This window comes from Bufo gargarizans, chromosome 3 (assembly GCF_014858855.1).
Source record: "Bufo gargarizans isolate SCDJY-AF-19 chromosome 3, ASM1485885v1, whole genome shotgun sequence".
Taxonomy (NCBI): domain Eukaryota; kingdom Metazoa; phylum Chordata; class Amphibia; order Anura; family Bufonidae; genus Bufo; species Bufo gargarizans.
In genome coordinates, this window is record NC_058082.1 from 432,906,880 (window position 1) to 432,931,937 (window position 25,058).

At 41.5% G+C, this 25,058-nt stretch overlaps 1 protein-coding gene across 3 annotated transcripts in view; it reads left to right on the top strand.

Annotated features, from left to right (window-relative positions):
- Positions 1-25,058, top strand: part of PHTF1 (putative homeodomain transcription factor 1) — a 272,612-nt gene that overhangs the window by 224,343 nt on the left and 23,211 nt on the right. For all 3 annotated transcript variants that reach the window (XM_044283480.1, XM_044283481.1, XM_044283482.1), the window contains 4 exons: positions 6,743-6,874; positions 6,961-7,047; positions 11,142-11,297; positions 13,658-13,753. In XM_044283480.1, coding sequence (XP_044139415.1) covers positions 6,743-6,874; positions 6,961-7,047; positions 11,142-11,297; positions 13,658-13,753 — 471 coding nt within the window. The remainder of the gene's footprint in view (positions 1-6,742; positions 6,875-6,960; positions 7,048-11,141; positions 11,298-13,657; positions 13,754-25,058) is intronic.

Here is a 25,058-nt window from a genome sequence, read left to right on the forward strand (position 1 = left end):
ATATTGCGAGGCTACCCAAAGTTGAATGAACCTCCCCTCTGTCTGGGTGCCGGGGCCTAAATATATGCCAAAGACTGTTCCAATGTTGGGTGACGTGAAGCCTGATTCTCTGCTATGACATGCAGACTAATTCTCTGCTGACATGAAGCCAGATTCTCTGTTACGGGACCTCTCTCCTCTGCCTGGGTGCTGGGCCTAAATATATGCCAATGGACTGTTGCAGTGGTGGCTGACGTGAAGCCTGATTCTCTGCTATGACATGCAGACTAATTCTCTGCTGACATGAAGACAGATTCTCTGTTACGGGACCTCTCTCCTCTGCCTGGGTGCTGGGCCTAAATATATGCCAATGGACTGTTGCAGTGGTGGCTGACGTGAAGCCTGATTCTCTGCTATGACATGCAGACTGATTCTCTGCTGACATGAAGACAGATTCTCTGTTACGGGACCTCTCTCCTCTGCCTGGGTGCTGGGCCTAAATATCTGACAATGGACTGTTGCAGTGGTGGCTGACGTGAAGCCCGATTCTCTGCTATGACATGCAGACTAATTCTCTGCTGACATGAAGACAGATTCTCTGTTACGGGACCTCTCTCCTCTGCCTGGGTGCTGGGCCTAAATATATGCCAATGGACTGTTGCAGTGGTGGCTGACGTGAAGCCTGATTCTCTGCTATGACATGCAGACTAATTCTCTGCTGACATGAAGATAGATTCTCTGTTACGGGACCTCTCTCCTCTGCCTGTGTAATGGGCCTAAATATCTGACAATGGACTGTTGCAGTGGTGGCTGACGTGAAGCCTGATTCTCTGCTATGACATGCAGACTGATTCTCTGCTGACATGAAGCCAGATCCTCTGTTACGGGACCTCTCTCCTCTGCCTGGGTGCTGGGCCTAAATATATGACAATGGACTGTTGCACTGGTGGCTGACGTGAAGCCTGATTCTCTGCTATGACATGCAGACTGATTCTCTGCTGACATGAAGACAGATTCTCTGTTACGGGACCTCTCTCCTCTGCCTGGGTGCTGGGCCTAAATATCTGACAATGGACTGTTGCAGTGGTGGCTGACGTGAAGCCTGATTCTCTGCTATGACATGCAAACTGATTCTCTGCTGACATGAAGACAGATTCTCTGTTATGGGACCTCTCTCCTCTGCCTGGGTGCCTGGGCCTAAATATATGCCAATGGACTGTTCCAATGTTGGGTGACGTGAAGCCTGATTCTCTGCTATGACATGCAGACTGATTCTCTGCTGACATGAAGACAGATTCTCTGTTACGGGACCTCTCTCCTCTGCCTGGGGGCCGGGGCCTAAATATCTGACAATGGACTGTTGCAGTGGTGGCTGACGTGAACCCTGATTCTCTGCTATGACATGCAGACTAATTCTCTGCTGACATGAAGACAGATTCTCTGTAACGGGACCTCTCTCCTCTGCCTGGGTGCTGGGCCTAAATATATGCCAATGGACTGTTGCAGTGGTGGCTGACATGAAGCCTGATTCTCTGCTATGACATGCAGACTGATTCTCTGCTGACATGAAGACAGATCCTCTGTTACGGGACCTCTCTCCTCTGCCTGGGTGCTGGGCCTAAATATATGACAATGGACTGTTGCAGTGGTGGCTGACGTGAAGCCTGATTCTCTGCTATGACATGCAGACTGATTCTCTGCTGACATGAAGACAGATTCTCTGTTATGGGACCTCTCTCCTCTGCCTGGGTGCTGGGCCTAAATATATGACAATGGACTGTTGCAGTGGTGGCTGACGTGAAGCCTGATTCTCTGCTATGACATGCAGACTGATTCTCTGCTGACATGAAGCCAGATTCTCTGTTACAGGACCTCTCTCCTCTGCCTGGGTGCCGGGGCCTAAATATCTGAGAATGGACTGTTCCAGTGGTGGGTGACGTAAAGCCAGATTCTCTGCTATGGGACCTCTCTCCAATTGATATTGGTTAATTTTTATTTATTTTTATTTTTATTTTAATTCATTTCCCTATCCACATTTGTTTGCATGGGATTTACCTATATGTTGCTGCCTTTTGCAGCCCTCTAGCCCTTTTCTGGGCTGTTTTACAGCCTTTTTAGTGCCGAAAAGTTCGGGTCCCCATTGACTTCAATGGGGTTCGGGTTCGGGACGAAGTTCGGATCGGGTTCGGATCCCGAACCCGAACATTTCCGGGAAGTTCGGCCGAACTTCTCGAACCCGAACATCCAGGTGTCCGCTCAACTCTATTCATGATAATGCAAACGGATCCGTTTTGACTTACACTGAAAGTCAATGGGAGGCGGATCCGTTTTCAATTGCACCATATTGTGTCAGGGAAAACTGATTTGTCCCCATTTACTTACATTGTAAGTCAGAACGGATCCGTTTGGCTCCGCATCGTCAGGCGGACATCAAAACGCTGCAAGCAGCGTTTTGGTGTCTGCCTCCAGAGCAGAATGGAGGCTGAACGGAGGCAAACTGATGCATTCTGAACAGATCCTTATTTATTCAGAATGAATTGGGGCTAAACTGATCCGTTTTGGGACGCTTGTGAGAGCCCTGAAACGGATCTCACAAGCGGACCCAGAAACGTCAGTGTGAAAGTAGCCTTAAAAGCAGAGAAATTCTAATTTTGAAAATAGTGCATTTTTTCAAATTTTCAGCAAATTTTGAGTTTGTTTATACATAAAGGTAAACCATATAAACTTAAATTCACCACTAATGCAAAGTACGATGTGTCACGAGAAAACAGTCTCAGAATAGCTTGGATAAGTAAAAGCGTTCCAAAATTATTAGTGACACATCCGATTTGAAAAATGGGGCTCCGGCATTTGGTCAAAACAGGCTGTCGCTTAAAGGGGTTAAAGCGTGGACCTCTGCTGTACAAGTACAACGGAGGTCGCAAAGGGGTTAACTGTTGTATATTGATGCAGTGTGAGTTTTATTATCACCTGCTCCAGTAGTGTATACACCCATACGGAGTGCCTATAGTTTGTCATTGTATATTGATGGCTATCTGTATGTGCACAGTCATACAGGAAAGGCTGTCTGTCACTGATTAGGACCACCCAATGGACTCTTAGGGCTCATGCACACGACCATATGTATTTTGCGGTCTGCAAAAAATACAGAGGACATCCGCGTGCATTTCATATTTTGCAGAATGGAACAGCTGGACCCTAATACATTCATGTGCACGAGCCCTTAAGCATAGTAAGAGCAGAGTAAGTAAGTACAAGTTATACTAGATCTTTTTGTATAAAACTACAGAATATATCAATCTTCTTTTGCTCTATGATATGCTGCCCGCAGATAGAACCGCATGTACAATGCGGCAGGTTCCCTTTAAAGAGTAGCTGTCAGCTCTCCCATAGTCTATTTTAGTGACCGTTATTGAGCCTCTTTTCACATAGGTCTGAGTTGAGCCATTCCTCTGTTGTTCCTCCTAAAAATTAATAAATTACCAACTGTATGTTAGCATTCCCTTTGTCCATACGATGTGCATACACAATGACACTCTCCAGTAACTAACACTGGCTGTAACTAACTGCATTTTTCGCTTATATTGTACATTATGCTTTTATGGCAGTTTTCTCCATTAAAGGTGTGCAGTGGGTTAATATTGATAACTTAACCTCTGTTAAAACTGCGCCACCTCTACAAAGAGGACAAGTAGATCTCACACAGGTAATTTTGAAGAGGAGCACCGCTACCCCGTCAAACAGCTGATCGGTGGTGGTGCCAGGTTTCAGACCCCTGCCAATATGATATTGATGACCTCTCCAGAGGTTAGGTCATCAATATTAACCCACTGCACAACCCCTTAAACTTCAATGGTAAACATTCAAATGCAAAATGTTATCTCTAACTTTTTAAACCAGATAGTGACACACATTCTTTTTTATTATTCTGTTTTTATTTTCTGATTGTAGATTTATTTTTTATTCTATTTTCTGAACATAATTATGGGGGCTTTACAGCAGCCACCTTTGGCCATAGACACAATGGACAGGGGCTGACTCATTGACTTCTATTGGAGAGTTTTCTAGGCATGCTCTGTGACCTGTGCAGAGGTCAGGAGGGAGGAGATAAGCTGTGATATCACCTATTGTGAGTGATGGATCCTGGGTTATCTAATATCTAAGTATACCTGAGATCTGTCACATACTTACCAATTTTGCAATAGGTAAATTAGGGACAAGTAGATCTCATCCTTGGGAATGCACCCAAATTACATGGAACCATCCATTTATGGGCAGGACTTGCGCAAACAACACCAATTTTGGGCTTGGATTTTCAGCAACTGTCTCTGAAAATTAAGGACAGTCCTTGAAAATTCAGGACTATTGTCAACTATGCTGTCATTGTAATCCTGCCGATGAGGATTATGATGAAAGGTGATCTGTACTGAACAGGAAGTGGAGCCTATAAATAGGCTTTGTGGCCAATTCAAAAAATGCTAAATCTTAGTTGTGTTTAAAAAATAAATAAATATATATATATATATATATATATATATATATATATATATAGGTAGGGACATGGAAAATTAAAAATAACATCACCAAAAATGTTTAAAAAAATCTTATAAAATGGATTTAGAAATGTATTTGATACATTTCCTTAAAAAAAATGATCCCAATTTTTTTCAAATCTATTTCTTGAAAAAACATGAGGGATTTTTTTTTCATATATTTGTTCACTGAATATTTCTATGTGAATATGACCTTATGAATTTATTTATTTTTTTGCATAGAAACCTCTGGGGGTGATGGGCTGCTGATTTAAAAATGTTTGGAAAGCTGGCTGTTATCATTTTCAGTCGCTTGGAATGCATTTCTCTGTCTCTGCCTCTGCATCAAGGTTTCAGCAAACAGAAAAAAAAGCATCTAGAATAAAAGCAAGCCCAAAAAATATCTGAGCTCATATTCTCATTTCATCATCTTGCACACAAAGCACTATGCAGCGAGACGCTTGCAATGTAAATGTAATATGCTGTAGCTACATGCCATGATAACCTTTAATAAAACAAAGTGAGCAGTGGTTATTAGAAGCTTGGGGCAGCCAAAGAGAAAAGATTGAATTAAACTTCGGGAAGGAATTACTGTAGTGTAGAATTAAAGTCCTGGCATATAGTACAAATGCATAAGGCAGTTAAGAACAAAACCGCATAAATATATATCTTGACAGTAATTTCCTAATTGCTAATGTAATAAGAACCAAAGCTGATGTAGGAGGATAAAGTAATCAAAATAAAGCCGTCCATAGGTGCAAAGATTGGCCTCGATACAAGAACAGATCCAAACTTTTTCCAACATTAGCCTATTACATGCATGTGCAGTATACCAGAATAGGGTATTTGCTAATTGTTTCTGGTAATTTAAATGCTACATAGTGTGCACTGCACACACCCAGCATAGTTTTGTATGGATTAGTCAGGGTTAATAATCTTGACTTTGCTCCACTATGATGATAGACTTAGGTCCGCCCTTTAGCCAAATCAGTGTCCAGTGGAGGAAGTGAGAGAAGCAATGTGCTCACTCCTCAGAGTACTAGGCCTAAAATCCAGAGAACTACTATCTCTGAGAGATCCATAGAAAGAAGACCATCTCTACTTTGCAGTACTTCAGGATAATAGCTGAGGACTCTTTAGTGTGCTGTTTCTTTTGCACGTTAATGTCCTTTGCTGAATGTTTTACAGATATTAGCACCTACGATCTTCAACTCACTAATGTACGATGTTACAGATTTATCAGCAGGCTTTATAAGACATTATCTATTCTGCATTTATGCATATATTTTTTTTTGAAGTGCCTTTGGTTGTGATAGTATCATATATTTTGTGGAGATAGAGTGCGTGGGAGTACTTGTTCTGTCTTCATACACGTTCACACAGTTTGCAGTCTAACATTCAGCATAAACCATCCCTGCTTTCCAAATAAGAGGACTGTTCTTTGTACTCTAACTTGTTTATTAGTCAACAGGTCGTACTCTCTGCGCGGTGAGCATGAGTGAGAGATTGCACAAGTGCGATTAATTGATTATATACAATTGATTGATTGATTAGGAAAACGGGACTGTTTGGTAAAACTACAAGAATACAATTAACATGTATAAGTATTAAGCATGCATGTACTATAACATTTGCATTGACAGTGAAAGCACATGGTAAAATGGCTGCCTACACATAGGATTACATGTCTAGCTAACAGTAGTAACAACTCCCTGAGTAACAATTACAACTAACTGAACAGCTCTGTATAACATTATGTCCCTGAAACAAAGGTAGATCTCTCACCAGATATGCTTTTACAAGGATGGTGGAGTTTGAGAGGAGACGTGCATAGAACAGCTCTGAACTGTGCCCTGGGGACTTCTCTTTCCCAGAATGCTTTGCACTCCCACAATGCAGTGCATCACCCACAATGCAGTAGTCTTTGTAACAGGAAGAATAAAGTGTATTACAACTTAACACCGCTAGATGGTGTTATAACCACACTAAACACTTCAGAAATACCAAGACTGAGGCAAACATGATCTGTAATGATTCTCTAGCCCAGCTGGACGGAACAGTAATCAATGTATATTTGTACCATTGTGGAATATGAGGAATGCATTTGTATACCTATGCTATTTCTCTTTGTGGCCATTTTGCTGCTGCCCTTTTGTATCTGTAAATCATAACTATATTCAGTATCTCCTTCCACTATTCCAACATGATACATTCTTTCTTTCCACCCATAGAGATTTCTGATAGCGAAGTTATTTAGCCATCTCACCTCTGCCAGGAAGGCTCTGAAATATGAGATTCCTCACTTTCGACTGAAGAAGGTGCAGAATATTAAAATGTGGCTGTCTCTACGCTCTTATTTAAAGGTGAGCTAGGTTGTTCTGCAGCTTCTGTGCATCATATTATATATTCCTTCTGTCTCTTAACGACTTCTTTTATTCTCCTTTACCAGAGACGAGGACCCCAGAGATCAGTGGATGTAATTGTATCTTCAGTGTATTTGGTAACCCTCTCTATTGCTTTCATTTGCTGTGCTCAGGTATGTATTCACTATATAGATGCCGCCAATCAACAAATGTCAAACGCCTATGTAGAGTAATGCAATGAGTACCTGAGTTGCCACTGCAGAGAATGGGAATGGTACTGGCCCTGATGAGGTATAGTGTCACGGTGTATTCCCTCAGGCCATTGCTCCCTGGAGATCAGTGCAGTGTAAATGTAGTTTAACAAATCAGGCCAGAAGAAAATGTATAAAATTCTCTTTTTACTTAGTACAAATATAACTTGCAGTACATCCAGTAGCAGCATATTCAAAGTGCAGTTTCTGGTACCAGTTGCAGGTATGATGAAAGGTTGGATGGCTGGCACTTGTAGGTATAGGTGTCCACTGTAAGTTTAAGTTGAGCTTCATCTGGCCTAGTGGTGGTATAGGTGAAGGATGTCTTAGCTGTAGTCCCTCAGCTTGCAGCAGTGATTGTAACGCAGTATTTTTCAAATCACTCTGCCGGCTTTTCTCTCAAGTGCTCTCTTAAAGCTGAATTTGTCAGGTCTCTCTGGAGTGTTGGTCTCATGTTCCCAGGAGTAGTAGCTCAGGCATGTGCTTCCTCTCCTCTTAATGGCTGAACAGCAACTCCCGCTTCTGGCAGTAAGTGGGACCAGACGACTCTTATCAAGAGGGGAAGAACGGGGTGGTTAGCCCTGTTTCTGCCAAACTTTGCCATCCATACCTCTTCTGCTAGTACATACAGCCAGAACGTGAAATAGATAACATAACAATATATACTATATACAATTTGCAGACATCCCCAGGTCTTGGGTACTGCAGGTACACTGTTTGTTTCACACCCTTTAAGGGGCATTTAGTCACAACAATTATCCCCAATCCACTGGATCTATTAGATCAGTTGCTGGATTATCCTAGTGATCATAAGAGCCAGAGTCCTGTGTTCCACCATATAAATGGAGCAGCGGTTTAGAATTTATGCTGCTACTGAATTCATCTCTATGGTACTGCTGAAGATAGCAAAGTACAGTGCTTGGCTATCATTGGATTTCTTTGGCAGCGGCAGAGCAAATGGTCAGTGTCATTCCATTCAAATGGGAGATGTGGGATGATCAGTGGGGTACAAGTAGTCAGAACCCTGCCAATCTAACAGTTATTCTATATCCATTGAATAGAGGATAAATTGTTGTAATTGGAATACCCCTTTAAATGGGTTGTACTAATACCTCATGCTGCCCTAGCCACGAAGCCTAATTTCACCTAATAATTATGCCTGAATGCCGATTTACACCCAGCAATTGTCATCATGAATCAGCTGTTATTTTGGGGGGCTATCATAATGATAATTCTAAAGTATCAATGAAAGAGAAGATCAATGATAAAACTGTCATTTTTGTATTGATCATCAATCATAATGCAATATAATAATTGTTACGAACCATGATTTATTAATGTAAATGCTGCTCATCAAGGTCCTCGTGTTCAGTGGTGTGAGTTTTTAACCTAAAAGTCAGGTGCTGTATTGGGAAATGTAGGGCACACTATGGTGTACCAGAATCTGGAATGTGTATACCTACATTAGCCTAGTTACCAAGTACTAATAAATACAGTGACTAAATAATATCACCAAACAGTGACTGAATAATACTGCCATATGGTTTCTACATAGTATCATCAGACAGTCATAGAATAATGGAGTGAGTGAATGTTTTCACCATAATGTGATTAAATACCACCACCATACAATCACTGAATAATACCATACCATCAATGGATAATACCTACATAGTCTAACTATATAATACCACCATACAATCACTGAATAATACCATACCATCAATAGATAATACCCCCATATTGTGATTAAATAATGACCATATACAATTACTAAATAATATCACTATATGCAGACTGGACAACTAAATAAAAAAATTATCAAACACATAATTAATACATTCTGTGACTGAAAGGTGAAAGTTCTTCACCTTCCCAGTCTTCTTCTTCTTGGCCAGACTACCATGTGGACTTATAGCTACAACTCACCTCTGCAGAATGTGTGCACAGAAATCTTTAGTTCCATGTTTTCTCAGCTCAATTCCACCTTCCTAAATACTTTACTTTAGTAAAAGACAGTGAATGCCCAACAGTTAACAGTGCCATGTAAATAATTAAAGTCTATATTGATGGCCTGTTCTCAGGCTTGGGCATGAATACAGTGGCATGCAAAAGTTTGGACACCCCTGCCCTGGTCAAAATCACTGTTATACTTGCCAAAGCTAGGTACTAACCATGCACGATGTCCAAACTTTTGCTTCAAACCCTTTTCCTTTTTTGGGTATTTTGAAAATGTAAAAGTGGAAAATATATATATATATATATATATATATATATATATTTTTTTTTTTTTTATAAAATACAAAGGGAATGTGTCATCTGTATGTCGTTTGAAGACCATTTAATCTTCAAGTTGCTTAACAGTAATTGTGAGTCAAACTTGTGCCTAAACCTCTGCATAACTTCTGCATAAAAGGGAAGGAGTAGTTGTAGTTATATTCCATCCCATTCAAGCAAATAAGCTGTAATTATACTGCTCCACTGCCAGGGGAAAGCAGAAAACCCCTTTAATCCATTAGCGATCATCACGATGCCTGTTTTACAGCGGTCACTAAGGGGCCTTAGGCTGGACCACCAGATTTTGACAGCAGCCCAGTCTAAGTGCTGCATAGGAGCGGGGGGCACGGCTGTAACATATCAGCCCGATCCTGCTCAAATGACCAGCCAACGCACCCATTTGGGCTGTTTAACTCCTTGAATGCCGCAGGCAAAATACATTGCACTACAGGAATAATGCAATGTATTTTAAAAGCGATCAAATGATCCCCTATTATAGTCCCCTTGTGGAACTATTAAATGGTTACAAAAAAATTCCAAAATTCCAAGTTCAAAATACACATTTTTTTCCATTAAAAAACACTTTTCAATGGAAAAAATTACAGAAATAGAATCTCCTCCACATATTTGGTATCGCCGTGTTCATAATTACCTGCACTATGCAATTATCATTTAGTTTATCCCAAAAGGTAAATATCATAAAAAAATTATAATAAATACAAAAATGCTAGAATCATTTTTGCATATTTCCCACAAAAAGAATTGAATAAAAATCTATAAAAAAAAGTGTTATGTACCACAAAATGATACCAATAAAAACTACAAGTTCTCCCTCAAAAAGCAAGCCCTCACACAGCTCCAGAGAAAGAAAAATAAAAAAGTTGTGGGTCCTGGGATGCAGAGATGCAAAAACATTTTCTTCTTTAAAAAAAAAAAGGGGGGGGGGGGGTTTATTGTACAAGTAGTAAAACGTAAAAAAAACCAAAAAACTATACATATTTGGTATCACTGACCCAGAGAATAAATGAACGACATAACATTTATAATGTAAAAACTCAGTGGCAGTATTGCTGTTTTTTTCGCATCTCCCTCCCAGAAAAAGTTACTGTAATAAAAATGTATCATGTACCCCAAAATGGCACCACTAAAAACTACAACTTGTCCTGCAAAAAAGCAAGCCATCGGCTACATAACCGGAAAAGTTAAAAAGTTATAGCTCTTGGAATATGATGATGAAAAAAAACTTAACAAATCCCTGGTCAGTAAGGGGTTAATAGAATCATACACATTGAGGCACCCCAAAATATCAATATAGTTATTAGTGTTCTAAGATACTGCCCTATAGTATATTGTACCATAATACAGATAATGCCCCATATAAAATTGTACCATAGCGATAGAACCTCCTAAGTCCTACAAATAAAATGATGCTTTGTATAGTGCCCCACATATACCGTATGTACCTTAGTGCCATGTAAGCTAATTCCCTACTTGTCCCCAGCCCGGCACTACGGTTTCCCATGATATGTATGGGTGGTACAGATATCAATATCTAATCAGTGAGGTCCAATGTGCAAATGCTACATGTAACATGTGACCCTGCAAAAAATGTCAACTTAATATTACATTCATAAAAAAAAATTTGAATACAAGCAAAAGTGGTATTCTAAAAAGACTGTTGATATTTTGCGAAATGGGTAAACCGGTATACAATAAAGTTCTGTGATCTTTCCGCACAGGTTCTTCATGGACACACAACATTCCTAAACTATGTTTATAACTGGGAGCTGCTCATCTGGGAGGCAGCATTGCTAATCTACCTTCTACGTCTAACTTCCTTAGGATCTGACACCAACAAGAAATACAGTAATGTGTCAATACTACTAACTGAAGAGGTAAGTGGTGAATATATCTAATATCACTCATTAAAGGGAATGTGCCATCAGAAAATGAATTATTGTTTAAATCAATTTTCTATGGTAAACATATTTATTTTGTCTGTGTATTTTTTTTTTATGTTTTCTTATCATTTTCACACCTGCCACTGATCTCATAACATACTGACACTTCCTGTTCACACAGGGTCCACCATTCACAATGGTCACATCTCACTTCCTCCCCCTCCCTACCCAATGACCCTTGCACAGGTCACGAAGTATGCCCACTACACTCTCCCAAGTCAATGAGTTATCTCCAGACCACATGTTCCTATGGTTCATATGACTACTGTAAAGCAGATGGCAGCGCCCATAATCATGTCCAGAAAATAGATTAAAATATCTACAAACAAAATAATAATATATAAGAAAAGAAGAATCTTTCACTACCTTGTTTAAATCAGTTAATAAATAGGTGATACATTCTCCTTAATTAGTAAAATAAATTATGATTGGGTAATGTATTGCCCATAACTAAATAATTAACCCTTTTATATACTGGTGCTCAAAAGTCCACAGCACCATGACACTGCCACTTCTATAATGATGACATCATCTCCAGATGATGATACCGCTTGAATAACTCTGAAGACTAAACCTGGAATCAAACAGTACCCACCCCCAGGTGCTGTGTATCGGGCAATTTGCCTCTGTGGGCAGCGGTCAACGGGATACATATTGCAAGCCTAAAATATCTTTACATGTCATTTTCTGTAGATGCTATGCCTGGCTGTCATCCCTGTGGCTGCTGCAAGATACCCTGCTGCAATCTGTATTTTCCTGCAGTTACAAATAAATAACAGTCATTTTGTGTCTTTAGTTCCCTTGGACTTTCACTATACTGATTGACATTTTCACAATGTTGGAATCTTTAGCAATGATGCAGGATGTGCAGCAACTGGGGCACTGCCTTCTGGATCTGAGCCAGATTTGCATAGTAACCATCAATTTCAATTTAAGAAAAAGCACACAATGTACCCCATTATGCAGATATGACGGATGTGGTTGAGTTGCCTTTTGACTATTTTGCTGCCGGCAAACCATGGCGAAGTTGTAAATCTTTGACAAGCGTTCTCTGACCTAATAATTTATCACTTACTAATGTAATGTCTAGCTGAAATGCATCATAAGTCAGTCTCGGATGCAGTCACATGACTATACTTGACATGACCAATGCCCCTTCTGTACTACAGAACCTCACATGCCTCTTCTCTTCCCACTTTGTTATGGTTCTTTTTTGCTCTTTTCCCTTTCTCACTGTGTCTGGGGAAGACATATTTTATTTGCTAGGCTTGCAGTATAGCAGAACTCTGTCCAATAGCAGAGCCTTCGAATTTGAGTACAGTCTGTAAACACTACTTTGCACATAGGAGAGATTACACTGGTAATCCCACCCACAGCAAGCCTTAGCAGCATCAAAACAACAGTGCTGCTCAGAGCTAGGCAACAGCCAAAAAAACAATTACTATTAAAACACATTTAGCTACTTTAATGTATTTTATAAGCTTGAGAAACACCTTTAATTTGTGATTACTGCATTACCCGCATCATGCTGTTGTTTCTCAGAAAGGATGAATGGATTGCTTATAACTACTACAGCAACAGGCAGAATTTACATCCATCTGATGAATCCTTTATGTAGTCATTTTGGCTATTATAAACTAATTTGAGCCATAGACTAAAATGCAATATTATAGTGAGAATTCTATTTGAGAAGAACAATGATTGCAATTAGATTGCAAAAACACTTTGGCAAATGGAAAACACTTTTGTGTCTGTTACAATCATCAAAACCTCAATGGATTGATATGAAATAGTTCTACATCACTTTTTATTGTTTCTGTGAGATTGCATCTGTAGCAAAGCAGCATTGTAATATTGTGCAAGATGAGCTCTGAGCCGGTTTTATAGAATCTCTGTGAGAAAAATATCTGAGCACTGTTTTTATAATTGTATAACCATAGCAATTATCTCCACAAGGAGCATCAGTACAAATACATTCAGGGTATTGATAACACCTCCCAAAAACCCAGTTTTTTGGCTTTACTCTAATAGGACAACAGAACGGTCAGAGTTATTCTTTTAATTGATTTGTATTCAGATTGGTGTTTTTAGACAGTTTTGGTGGTGTCCTGCACTTTGAGATGCATCTTAATGACATGTCCTTCTATGAAACAGCATATTTGCTTTGCCATAAAAATAAAATGTATGCCAGTTGTGCATTAACTCAGTAAATATACAAGTAGCTATACTGGTTTTTTAAGTGTATCATGAATTATAATTTTTTGAAGTTCTATGCATCTTTTATTCCTCTGAAGATCAACATATATCTGAAAATGGAAAAGAAGCCAAACAAGAAGGAACAGCTCAGTATTGTGAATAATGTTCTAAAACTGTCTTCCAAACTTATCCAGGTATGTATACCCAACATGTGATCAGATAATATATTGCAGGGAAAGAACAGTTACTATTGCCTTAATAGAGCTGAACAATAGTCAATGGATGGCTTCCGCCCAGTGGGCTTTTTGCATTTAGACCACTTCAATTGCTTTGCAGATTACTTCAATGGATATAGCAGTGGAAATGTGTTCTGTGGAGTGACAAATAATGCTTTGCAGTCTGATGGATGAGTTCGGGTTTAGAGAATTCCAATAGAACCTTACCTGACTGACTGCATTGTGTCAAGTTTGGTGGAGGAGGTAATAATTATATGGGGTTGTTTTTCAGGGTGAGTCTAGTCCCCTTTGTTCCAGTTAAAGAAAATCTGAATGCTTCGGGCAGCATGCCAAGATATTTTGGACAATTATTTGCTTCCAACCTTATAGGAACAGTATAAGGAGGGCCTTTTTTCTGCATGACTCCCCAATGCACAAACCAAGGTCCATAAAGGCATGGTTTAGTGAGTTTGGCTCTTGACTGGAACTAGAGCTTGACTGGCCTGCACAGAGCCCTGGCCTCAACCCTATAGAACACCTTTCAGTTGAACTCAAATGGGGATTGCGAGCTAGACCCTCTTGTCTAATCAGTGTCTGACCTCACAAATGCTCTTCTGGATGAATGGGCAAAAATTCCCCCACACACTATAAAATCTTGTGGACTCCGTATACTGGACTTCCTAATATGAATAATAGTGTCTAGCATGGTAGATGCAGTTCTAATACTTTCACATCTCCGACCTCTTCCTGCTTTGATTGGCTGATACAGCGCTATGCTACGATGCGCTGTGCACCGGGTCACGTGGGGACGCCGCTACGCTTCCTTGGGAGGCGGGCTGAAACGCATGGCTTGCGTTCCACCCCTTCTCCTGACGAATGCGGCGCCACCATGACTGACTCGGCGTGCATCATCGGGCAGTGAAAGAGTGGTTCAGGGAGCACGAGACATAATTTTCACACATGGATTGGCCACCACAGAGTCCAGACCTAAACCCCATTGAGAATCTTTGGGATGTGCTGGAGAAGGCTTTGCACAGCGGTCAGACTCTGCCATCATCAATGCAAGATCTTGGTGAAAAATTAGTGCAACACTTGATGGAAATAAATCTAGTGACATTGCAGAAGCTTATCGAAACAATGCCACAGCGAATGCGTGCCTTAATAAAAGCTAAAGAGTTTGTGATTTTTTTGGGGGGACAGGCACTGTATATACTTGATGATTTGTACATGCTGCATTGGTCTAGAACACTGGCCAAAGTATATGGGAAGGAACGATTACTACCGCTAATTGAGCATCTTTAATGCTGCATAAAAGATTAAATCAGATGACAAAAGACTGGTCATTTACCAGCTGATAAGAAGCACAATTACATGGGACACTTAGGCTTCTTTCACACGGGCGTCACGTGTGAGGGCCGGATAAGATGCGGGTGCGTCACGGGAAAATGCTTGATTTTTCATCGCAAGTGAAAAGCATTTTAATGCGTTTTGCACGCGTGTGAGAAAAATCGGCATGTTTGGTACCCAGATCCGAACTTCTACAACAAAAGTTCGGGTTTGGGTTACGTGTTGTGTAGATTTTATTATTTTCCCTTATAACATGGTTATAAGGGAAAATAATAGCATTCTTAATACAGAATGCTTAGTAAAATAGGGCTGGAGGGGTTAAATTTTTTTTTAAAATATTTAACTCACCTCATCAAATTGTTTGTGCAGCCCGGCTTCTCTTCTGTCTTCTGCAATATTTGGACTCAAATTTACCAGTGTCATGAAGTAAAATATGTGACGAGAAAACAATCTCAGAATGGCCTGGATAAGTAAAAGTGTTATAAAGTTATCACCACATAAAGTGACAGATTTGCAAAAATGGCCTGGTCCTTAAGGTGAAAAATGGCAGGGTCCTAAAGGGGTCAAGGGAGTGCTTATTTATGGAACCACATTATTATAGTACTTTTTATTTTTATTTTTCCACCCTAAAATATTTCAATTTGTTTGTCAACTGATTTGTAAAGAATAAAGGCAACATTAAAGGGTTTCTGCAGTTTTTTTTAAACTGATGATCTATCCTCTGGATAGATCATCAGCATCTGTTCGGCAGGGGTCCGACACCCCGGACCTCTGCCGATCAGCTGTTTGAGAAGGCAGCAGCGCTGGCAGTAGCGTCACGACTAGTATCACTGGCCTGGGCGGGGCTAAACTCTGTTCACTTGAATGGAGCTTAGCCACGCCCAGGCTAGTGATACTAGTCGTGACGTCACTGGGCCTGCGGTAAACAGCGAGAAGGCCGCGACACTACTGCTGCTGCCTTCTCAAACAGCTGATCGGCAGGGGTCCCGGGTGTGGGACCCCTGTCGATCAGATGCTGATGATCTGGGAAAAAAGGACCTTTGGTGACATCACTGCGCTCATCACATGATTCATCACCAAAGGTCTTTTTCCTCCCAGGTCATCAAAGAAGAAGACAGATGGATGAGGTGATTAAAAAAAAAATTTAATTCTTTTTTTAACCCTCCATCCCTATTTTACTAATCATTTTGTATTAAGAATGCTATTATTTTCCCTTATAACCATGTTATAAGGGAAAATAGTAATGATCGGGTCCCCATCCCGATCATCTCCTAGCAACCATGCGTGAAAATCGCACCGTATCCGCACTTGCTTGAGGATTCTTGCGATTTTCACCCAGCCCCATTCACTGCTATGGGGTCTGCATTGCGTGAAAAACACAATATAGAGCATGCTGCGATTTTCACTCAACGCACAAGTGATGTCTGAAAATCACTGAAAACTCGCCCATGTGAAAGAGGCCTTATCTGAAAGATTCATTCTTAACCCCTTAAGGACTTGGCCATTTTTTGCAAATCTGACCAGTGTCACTTTAAGTGCTGATAACTTTAAAACGCTTTGACTTACCCAGGCCGTTCTGAGATTGTTTTTTCGTCACATATTGTACTTCATGACACTGCTAACATTGGGTCAAAAAAGTTAATTTTTTGCATTAAAAAATACCATATTTACCAAAAATTTTGGAAAATTTGCAAATTTCAAAGTTTCAGTTTCTCTACTTCTGTAATACATAGTAATACCCCCAAAAAATGATTGATTACTTTACATTCCCCATATGTCTACTTCATGTTTGTAGCATTTTGGGAATGATATTTTATTTTTTGGGGATGTTTAGAAGCAAATGTTTGGCTTAGAAGTTTAGAAGCAAATTTTGCAATTTTTCAGAAATCTTCAAAATCCAGGTTTGAAGTCACTTTGTGAGGCTTACATAATAGAAACCACCCAAAAATGACCCCATTCTAGAAACTACACCCCTCAAGGTTTTCAAAACAGTTTTATTAAAAACTTTGTTAACCCTTTAGGTCTTCCACAAGACTTCATGGCAAATGGACATACATTTTAAGAATTTTTTTATTTTTATTTTAATTTTCCAATATAATCAATTTTTTCCTGAAAAAAAACAAGGGTTACCTGCCAAATAAAACTCAAAATGGGTTTCCCTGATTCTTTAGTTTGCAGAAACACCCCATATGTGGTCGTAAACTACGGTTTGGCCAAACGGGAGGACATAGAAGGAGGGGAACACCATATGGGTTTTGCAAGGCAGATTTTGCAGGATTGGTTTTGTTTATACCATGTCCCATTTGAAGCCCCCCGTTGCACCCCTAGAATAGAAATTTCAAAAAAGTGACTCCATCTAAGAAAGTACACCCCTCAAGGTATTCAAAACTGGGTTTACAAACTTTGTTAACCCTTTAGGTGTTCCACAAGAGTTAATGGCAGATGGAGAAACAATTTAGAAATTTCTATTTTTTGGAAAATTTTCCATGTTAACCCTTACTTTATTACTGGAAAAAATGGGTTAACAGCAAAACAAAACTAAAAATGGGTTGCCCTGATTCTGTAGTTTGCAGAAACACCCCATATGTGATCGTAAACTACTATTTGGCTAAACGGCAGGACATAGATCAGGCATCCTCAAACTGCGGCCCTCCAGCTGTTGTAAAACTACAACTCCCACATGGCCCTGCTGTAGGCTGATAGCTGTAGGCTGTTCAGGCATGCTGGGAGTTGTAGTTTTGCAACAGCTGGAGGGCCGCAGTTTGAGGATGCCTGACATATGGTTTTTGGAAGGCAGATTTTGCTAGACTGGTTTATTTACACCATGTACCCTTTCAAGCCCCCTGATGCACCCCTAGAGTAGAAACTCCATAAAAGTGACCCCATCTAGGAAACTACGAGATAAGGTGGTTGTTGTTTTGGGACTATTTTAGGGGTAAATATGATTTTTGGTTGCTCTATATTACTCTTTTTTGAGGCAAGGTAACAAAAAATTTAAATTCTAAAATTGTTTCTACATTCGCTATTTAGTTTTGTGGAACACCTAAACATAGTTTGTAAAGTAACTTTTGAATACCTTGAGGGGTGTAGTTTCTTAGATGGGGTAATTTTTTTGGAGTTTCTAGTCTAGGCTACATCAGGGGGGCTTCTAATGGGACATGGTGTAAAAAAAAAAAAAAAAACAGTCCATCAAAATCTGCCTTCCAGAAACCATATGGAGTTCCCTTCGTTCTATGCCCTGTTGTGCGGCTATATAGCCATTTACAACCACATATGGGGTGTTTCTGAAAACTACAGAATCAGGGCAATAAATATTTAGTTTTGTTTGGCTGTTAACCCTTGCTTTATTACCGGAAAAAAGGATTCAAATGGATATTTTGCCCAAAAATGGGTGTTTTGGCACAGTTTTTATTTTATATTTTTAACGCTGTTCATCCGAGGGGTTTGGTCAAATGTTATTTTTATAGCGATGACTTTTACGCACGCGACGATGCCCAATATGTATGGCTCTCAGACTTTGGAGACACTAAGCAGGCATCCTAAAACTGCGGCCCTCCAGATGTTGTAAAACTACAATTACCACCATGCCCTGCTGATGGCTGTAGGTTGTCTGGGCATGCAAGAGAATGGTATAGCTGACGCTCTTTCTCGTTCACAGTGGGACCGGTTTTACAACATCTGGAGGGCCGCAGTTTGAGGATGTCTGCACTAAAACTTATATTTTTTTGGGGGAAAAAATTTGTTTCCGTGTCTCCAAAGTCTGAGTGCCATAGTTTTTTATGTTCTCTAGGGGACTGTTGGGCATTATAAAAATTTAGTACTCCATGGAAGTGTGATACTCCCTGAAGCAATTGATAACGCAGAGGCCCGGATGATCGGGGCACGTGTGGCACTGAGTGGTGGTGTCCTTCCGTATCCCCCTCCTGCGACAGACTCTGCACTTGTTTTGGGTTCGTCCCTTCTTTCCAGTATGGGGGACCACACCTAGAAAGTGTTGGCCAGGGATGATCCGGGCGCCTCCTGTTCCCGAGGTACTATGGCCTGCTCTTTGCCGGTCCAAAAAGATCAGGGCCTTGAGGACTGCCTCATAGAACTGGAGGAATGTCCCTGTGCTGCCAGCGCTTTGGGATAGTACAAAAGAGTTGTACATGGCAACCTGTACCAAGTAGACCACAACTTTTTTGTACCATGCCCGGGTTTTGCGCATGGAATTATATGGCTTGAGGACTTGATCAGAGAGATCAACTCCTCCCATATACCGATTGTAGTCGACGATACAATTGGGCTTGAGGACCGTTGGCACGGTACCTCGCACAGAGACGGGGGTGGTGCTGTTACCGTGGATTGTGGACAGCATAAGGACATCCCTCTTGTCCTTATACCTGACCAGCAACAGGTTTCCACTGATAAGGGCACGGGTCTCACCCCTGGGGATAGGTACCTGGAGGGGGTAGGCAGGGAGGCCACGTTGATTTTTCCGCACGGTCCCACAAGCGAACGTGGATCTGGCGGCAAGGGACCTGAACAAGGGAATGCTGGTATAAAAGTTATCCACGTACAAGTGGTAACCGTTATCCAGCAGTGGGTACATAAGGTCCCACACGAGTTTCCCGCTAACACCCAGAGTGGGGGGACATTCTGGGGGTTGAATATAGGGAATCGCGCCCCTCGTACACACGAAATTTGTAAGTGTACCCTGAGGTACTCTCACAAATTTTGTATAGCTTCATGCCATACCTCGAGAATGTATTGGCAGAAACTGAGTGTTCCCTTGAATGCAACGAGAGACTCATCAACCGCGACCTCCCTTCCAGGTACGTAGGCCTTCATGAATTTGGCCCCAAAGTGATCGATGACCGGCCGTATCTTATACAGACGGTCATAGGCAGGATCACCTCGGGGGGGGGACATGCTGCATTATCGGAATAATGCAGACATTTCCGGATGGCCTCAAACCGGGGACGTGTCATGACCATACTGTAGAGTGGGGTCTGGTATAGGACGTCCCCACTCCAGTATTGCCTGACACTGGGTTTTTGCACTAGACCCATATGCAGCACGAGGCCCCAAAATGTCCTCATCTCGGCTGCACTGACCGACGTCCAGCCACCGGGTCTAGCCAAAAATGAGCCCGGGTTTTGAGCGACGAACTGTTGGGCGTACAGATTCGTCTGCTCCACCATCAGATTCACCAGTGGGTTACTGAAAAAAAAACTAAAAAAGTAAATTTCAGTAAACCCCACTGTGGGAATCTGGATTCCAGGATTGCCAGCAAAATCCGTAATTTCGGGCTCAAAGGCCACTGGGGGACACCAGCTAAGTTCATCAGCAGGGGGCTCCAGTGGGCTTATTTGGTGGGCCGAGGCTGGTGGTGGGGGCAAGTGGCAGGGAGGGTCTGGGGTCTGAAAGATGGAACAAAGAAAGTTTAGATAAAAGTTATTTTATTTAATTTTTTTCCTAACTAACTTTTCCCTTCTATCCCTGCCTAATGGTGCCTCTCCCTCACTGACCCTAACCTACCTGGATGGCGATGGGTGCAGGAGGGTGATGGATGCTGATGACTCAGGAGCTGGTGCTGGACAGTGCTGCAGGGTGCTCATGCAGAACAGGAAGAGGAGGGGAGAGAGCAGCGCAGGAAGTTTGAATCTTGCGCCTCTCTCCCCTGCACCAATCAGCACCCTGGACAGCAGCATTCAGCACTAGGGCCAGCACCGCCTCTTCAAATCTTCGTACTGCGATTGGTGGTGTATAATCACGCCACCGATCGCAGTCTTTTTCCGGTTCATCGGGTCACCGGAGACCCGAATGGACCTGCGGTTTTCTGCGATCGCCGATACGGGGGGTCAAATGACCTGGCGAGAATCAAGAGAATGCCAAGAGTGTGCAAAGCAGTAATCAAAGCAAAAGGTGGCTACTTTGAGGAACCTAGAATATGACATATTTTCAGTTGTTTCACACTTTTTTGTTATGTATATAATTCCACATGTGTTAATTCATAGTTTTGATGCCTTCAGTGTGAATCTACAATTTTCATAGTCATGAAAATAAAGAAAACTCTTTGAATGAGAAGGTGTGTCCAAACTTTTGGTCTGTACTGTATATGGTCGTAAATATCTTCATGGGCACACAGCAGGGCTCAGAAGGAAAGGAGAAAAATGAAGTACATACCTCAAGGAATTAATCAAGTTGTACAGTGAGTGCTTTGACCCAACAAGCATTACACAGAATTTACAGAAGAAAGGGATGCAAATGAGTAGGGATGAGCGAACTCGAACTGTATAGTTCGGGTTCGTACCGAATTTTGGGGTGTCCGTGACACGGACCCGAACCCGGACATTTTCGTAAAAGTCCGGGTTCGGGTTCGGTGTTCGTCGCTTTCTTCGCGCTTTTGTGACGCTTTCTTGGCGCTTTTTGAAAGGCTGCAAAGCAGCCAATCAACAAGCGTCATACTACTTGCCCCAAGAGGCCATCACAGCCATGCCTACTATTGGCATGGCTGTGATTGGCCAGAGCACCATGTGACCCAGCCTCTATTTAAGCTGGAGTCACATAGCGCCGCCCGTCACTCTGCTCTGATTAGCGTAGGGAGAGGTTGCGGCTGCGACAGTAGGGCGAGATTAGGCAGATTAACTCCTCCAAAGGACTTGATTAACTGATCGATCTGCAGCTGTGGATCATTGAGCTGCTGATCCTCAATTGCTCACTGTTTTTAGGCTGCACAGACCGTTTGTCAGTCTCATTTTTCTGGGGTGATCGGCGGCCATTTTGTGTCTTGTGGTGCGCCAGCACAAGCTGCGACCAAGTGCATTTAACCCTCAATGGTGTGGTTGTTTTTTGGCTAAAGCCTACATCAGGGTGAAGCTGTCACACCAAGTGCATTTAACCAGCAATAGTCTGTTCATTTTTTGGCCATATACAAAATCAGGGGCAAGCTGCGCCTGTCACCAAGTGCATTTAACCCTCAATGGTGTGGTTGTTTTTTGGCTAAAGCCTACATCAGGGTGAAGCTGTCACACCAAGTGCATTTAACCAGCAATAGTCTGTTCATTTTTTGGCCATATACAAAATCAGGGGCAAGCTGCGCCTGTCACCAAGTGCATTTAACCCTCAATGGTGTGGTTGTTTTTTGGCTAAAGCCTACATCAGGGTGAAGCTGTCACACCAAGTGCATTTAACCAGCAATAGTCTGTTCATTTTTTGGCCATATACAAAATCAGGGGCAAGCTGCGCCTGTCACCAAGTGCATTTAACCCTCAATGGTGTGGTTGTTTTTTGGCTAAAGCCTACATCAGGGTGAAGCTGTCACACCAAGTGCATTTAACCAGCAATAGTCTGTTCATTTTTTGGCCATATCCCAGTCTAATTCTGTCACTAAATCCATACCGGTCACCCAGCGCCTAAATACTAGGCCTCAAATTTATATCCAGCTAAATCTGTCCCTAGTGCTGTAGCTGGGCGAGTTATTTAGTGTCCGTTCAAGCACATTTCTTGTTCTGGGTTGAAATACAATTCTCAATTTAGCAATTTCATAATTTAGTGGTTCCTGCTATATCAGAGCTCTTTGAAATCTATCCCAAAAAGGGTATATAATATTGAAGGTGCACATAGGGTCATTCAGAGTAACTTCACACACACCCGCTACTGTGTATTTCCAAGTCTAATTCTGTCACTAAATCCATACCGGTGACCCAGCGCCTAAATACTAGGCCTCAAATTTAATTCCCTCTAAATCTCTCGTTACCCACCGCTGTACTGTTGTTGCTGGGCAAGATATTTAGTGTCCGTCAAAGCACATTTTTTGTTCTGGGTTGAAGTACAATTCCCAATTTAGCAATTTCATAATTTAGTGGTTTCTGCTATATCAGAGCTATTTGAAATCTATCCCAAAAAGGGTATATAATATTGAAGGTGCACATAGGGTCATTCAGAATAACTTCACACACACCCGCTACTGTGTATTTCCAAGTCTAATTCTGTCACTAAACCCATACCTGTCACCCAGCGCCTAAATACTAGGCCTCAAATTTAAATCCCTCTAAATCTCTCGTTACCGTTGTCCTGTTGTAGCTGGGAAAGTTATTTAGTGCCCGTCAAAGCACATTTTTTGTTCTGGGTTGAAGTACAATTCCCAATTTAGCAATTTCATAATTTAGTGGTTCCTGCTATATCAGAGCTATTTGAAATCTATCCCAAAAAGGGTATATAATATTGAAGGTGCACATAGGGTCATTCAGAATAACTTCACACACACCCGCTACTGTGTATTTCCAAGTCTAATTCTGTCACTAAATCCATACCGGTGACCCAGCGCCTAAATACTAGGCCTCAAATTTAATTCCCTCTAAATCTCTCGTTACCCACCGGTGTACTGTTGTTGCTGGGCAAGATATTTAGTGTCCGTCAAAGCACATTTTTTGTTCTGGGTTGAAGTACAATTCCCAATTTAGCAATTTCATAATTTAGTGGTTTCTGCTATATCAGAGCTATTTGAAATCTATCCCTAAAAGGGTATATAATATTGAAGGTGCACATAGGGTCATTCAGAATAACTTCACACACACCCGCTACTGTGTATTTCCAAGTCTAATTCTGTCACTAAACCCATACCTGTCACCCAGCGCCTAAATACTAGGCCTCAAATTTAAATCCCTCTAAATCTCTCGTTACCGTTGTCCTGTTGTAGCTGGGAAAGTTATTTAGTGCCCGTCAAAGCACATTTTTTGTTCTGGGTTGAAGTACAATTCCCAATTTAGCAATTTCATAATTTAGTGGTTCCTGCTATATCAGAGCTATTTGAAATCTATCCCAAAAAGGGTATATAATATTGAAGGTGCACATTGGGTCATTCAGAATAACTTCACACACACGCTTCTGTGCATTTCCAAGTCTAATTCTGTCACTAAATCCATACCGGTGACCCAGCGCCTAAATACTAGGCCTCAAATTTAATTCCCTCTAAATCTCTCGTTACCCACCGCTGTACTGTTGTTGCTGGGCAAGATATTTAGTGTCCGTCAAAGCACATTTTTTGTTCTGGGTTGAAGTACAATTCCCAATTTAGCAATTTCATAATTTAGTGGTTTCTGCTATATCAGAGCTATTTGAAATCTATCCCTAAAAGGGTATATAATATTGAAGGTGCACATTGGGTCATTCAGAATAACTTCACACACACACGCTTCTGTGCATTTCCAAGTCTAATTCTGTCACTAAATCCATACCGGTCACCCAGCGCCTAAATACTAGGCCTCAAACGCAGCCGCCTGTCTACAGCCAATGTGGACAAGCTGACGTTCATAAAAATGAACCAGGCATGGATCCCACAGGATCTGTCCGTCCCTTGTCCAGATTAGACATTAACTACCTCCCCTTAACCATATATTATTGGACTCCAGGGCACTTCCTCATTCAATCCTATTTTTATTTTCATTTTACCATTATATTGCGAGGCTACCCAAAGTTGAATGAACCTCTCCTCTGTCTGGGTGCCGGGGCCTAAATATATGCCAATGGACTGTTCCAATGTTGGGTGATGTGAAGCCTGATTCTCTGCTATGACATGCAGACTGATTCTCTGCTGACATGAAGCCAGATCCTCTGTTACGGGACCTCTCTCCTCTGCCTGTGTGCTGGGCCTAAATTTATGAAAATGGACTCTTACAGTGGTGGGTGACGTGAAGCCTGATTCTCTGCTATGATATGAAGACTGATTCTCTGCTGACATGAAGCCAGATTGTCTGTTACGGGACCTCTCTCCTCTGCCTGGGTGCTGGGCCTAAATATATGCCAATGGACTGTTGCAGTGGTGGCTGACGTGAAGCCTCATTCTCTGCTATGACATGCAGACTGATTCTCTGCTGACATGAAGCCAGATTGTCTGTTACGGGACCTCTCTCCTCTGCCTGGGTGCTGGGTAGTGTTGAGCGCGAATATTCGA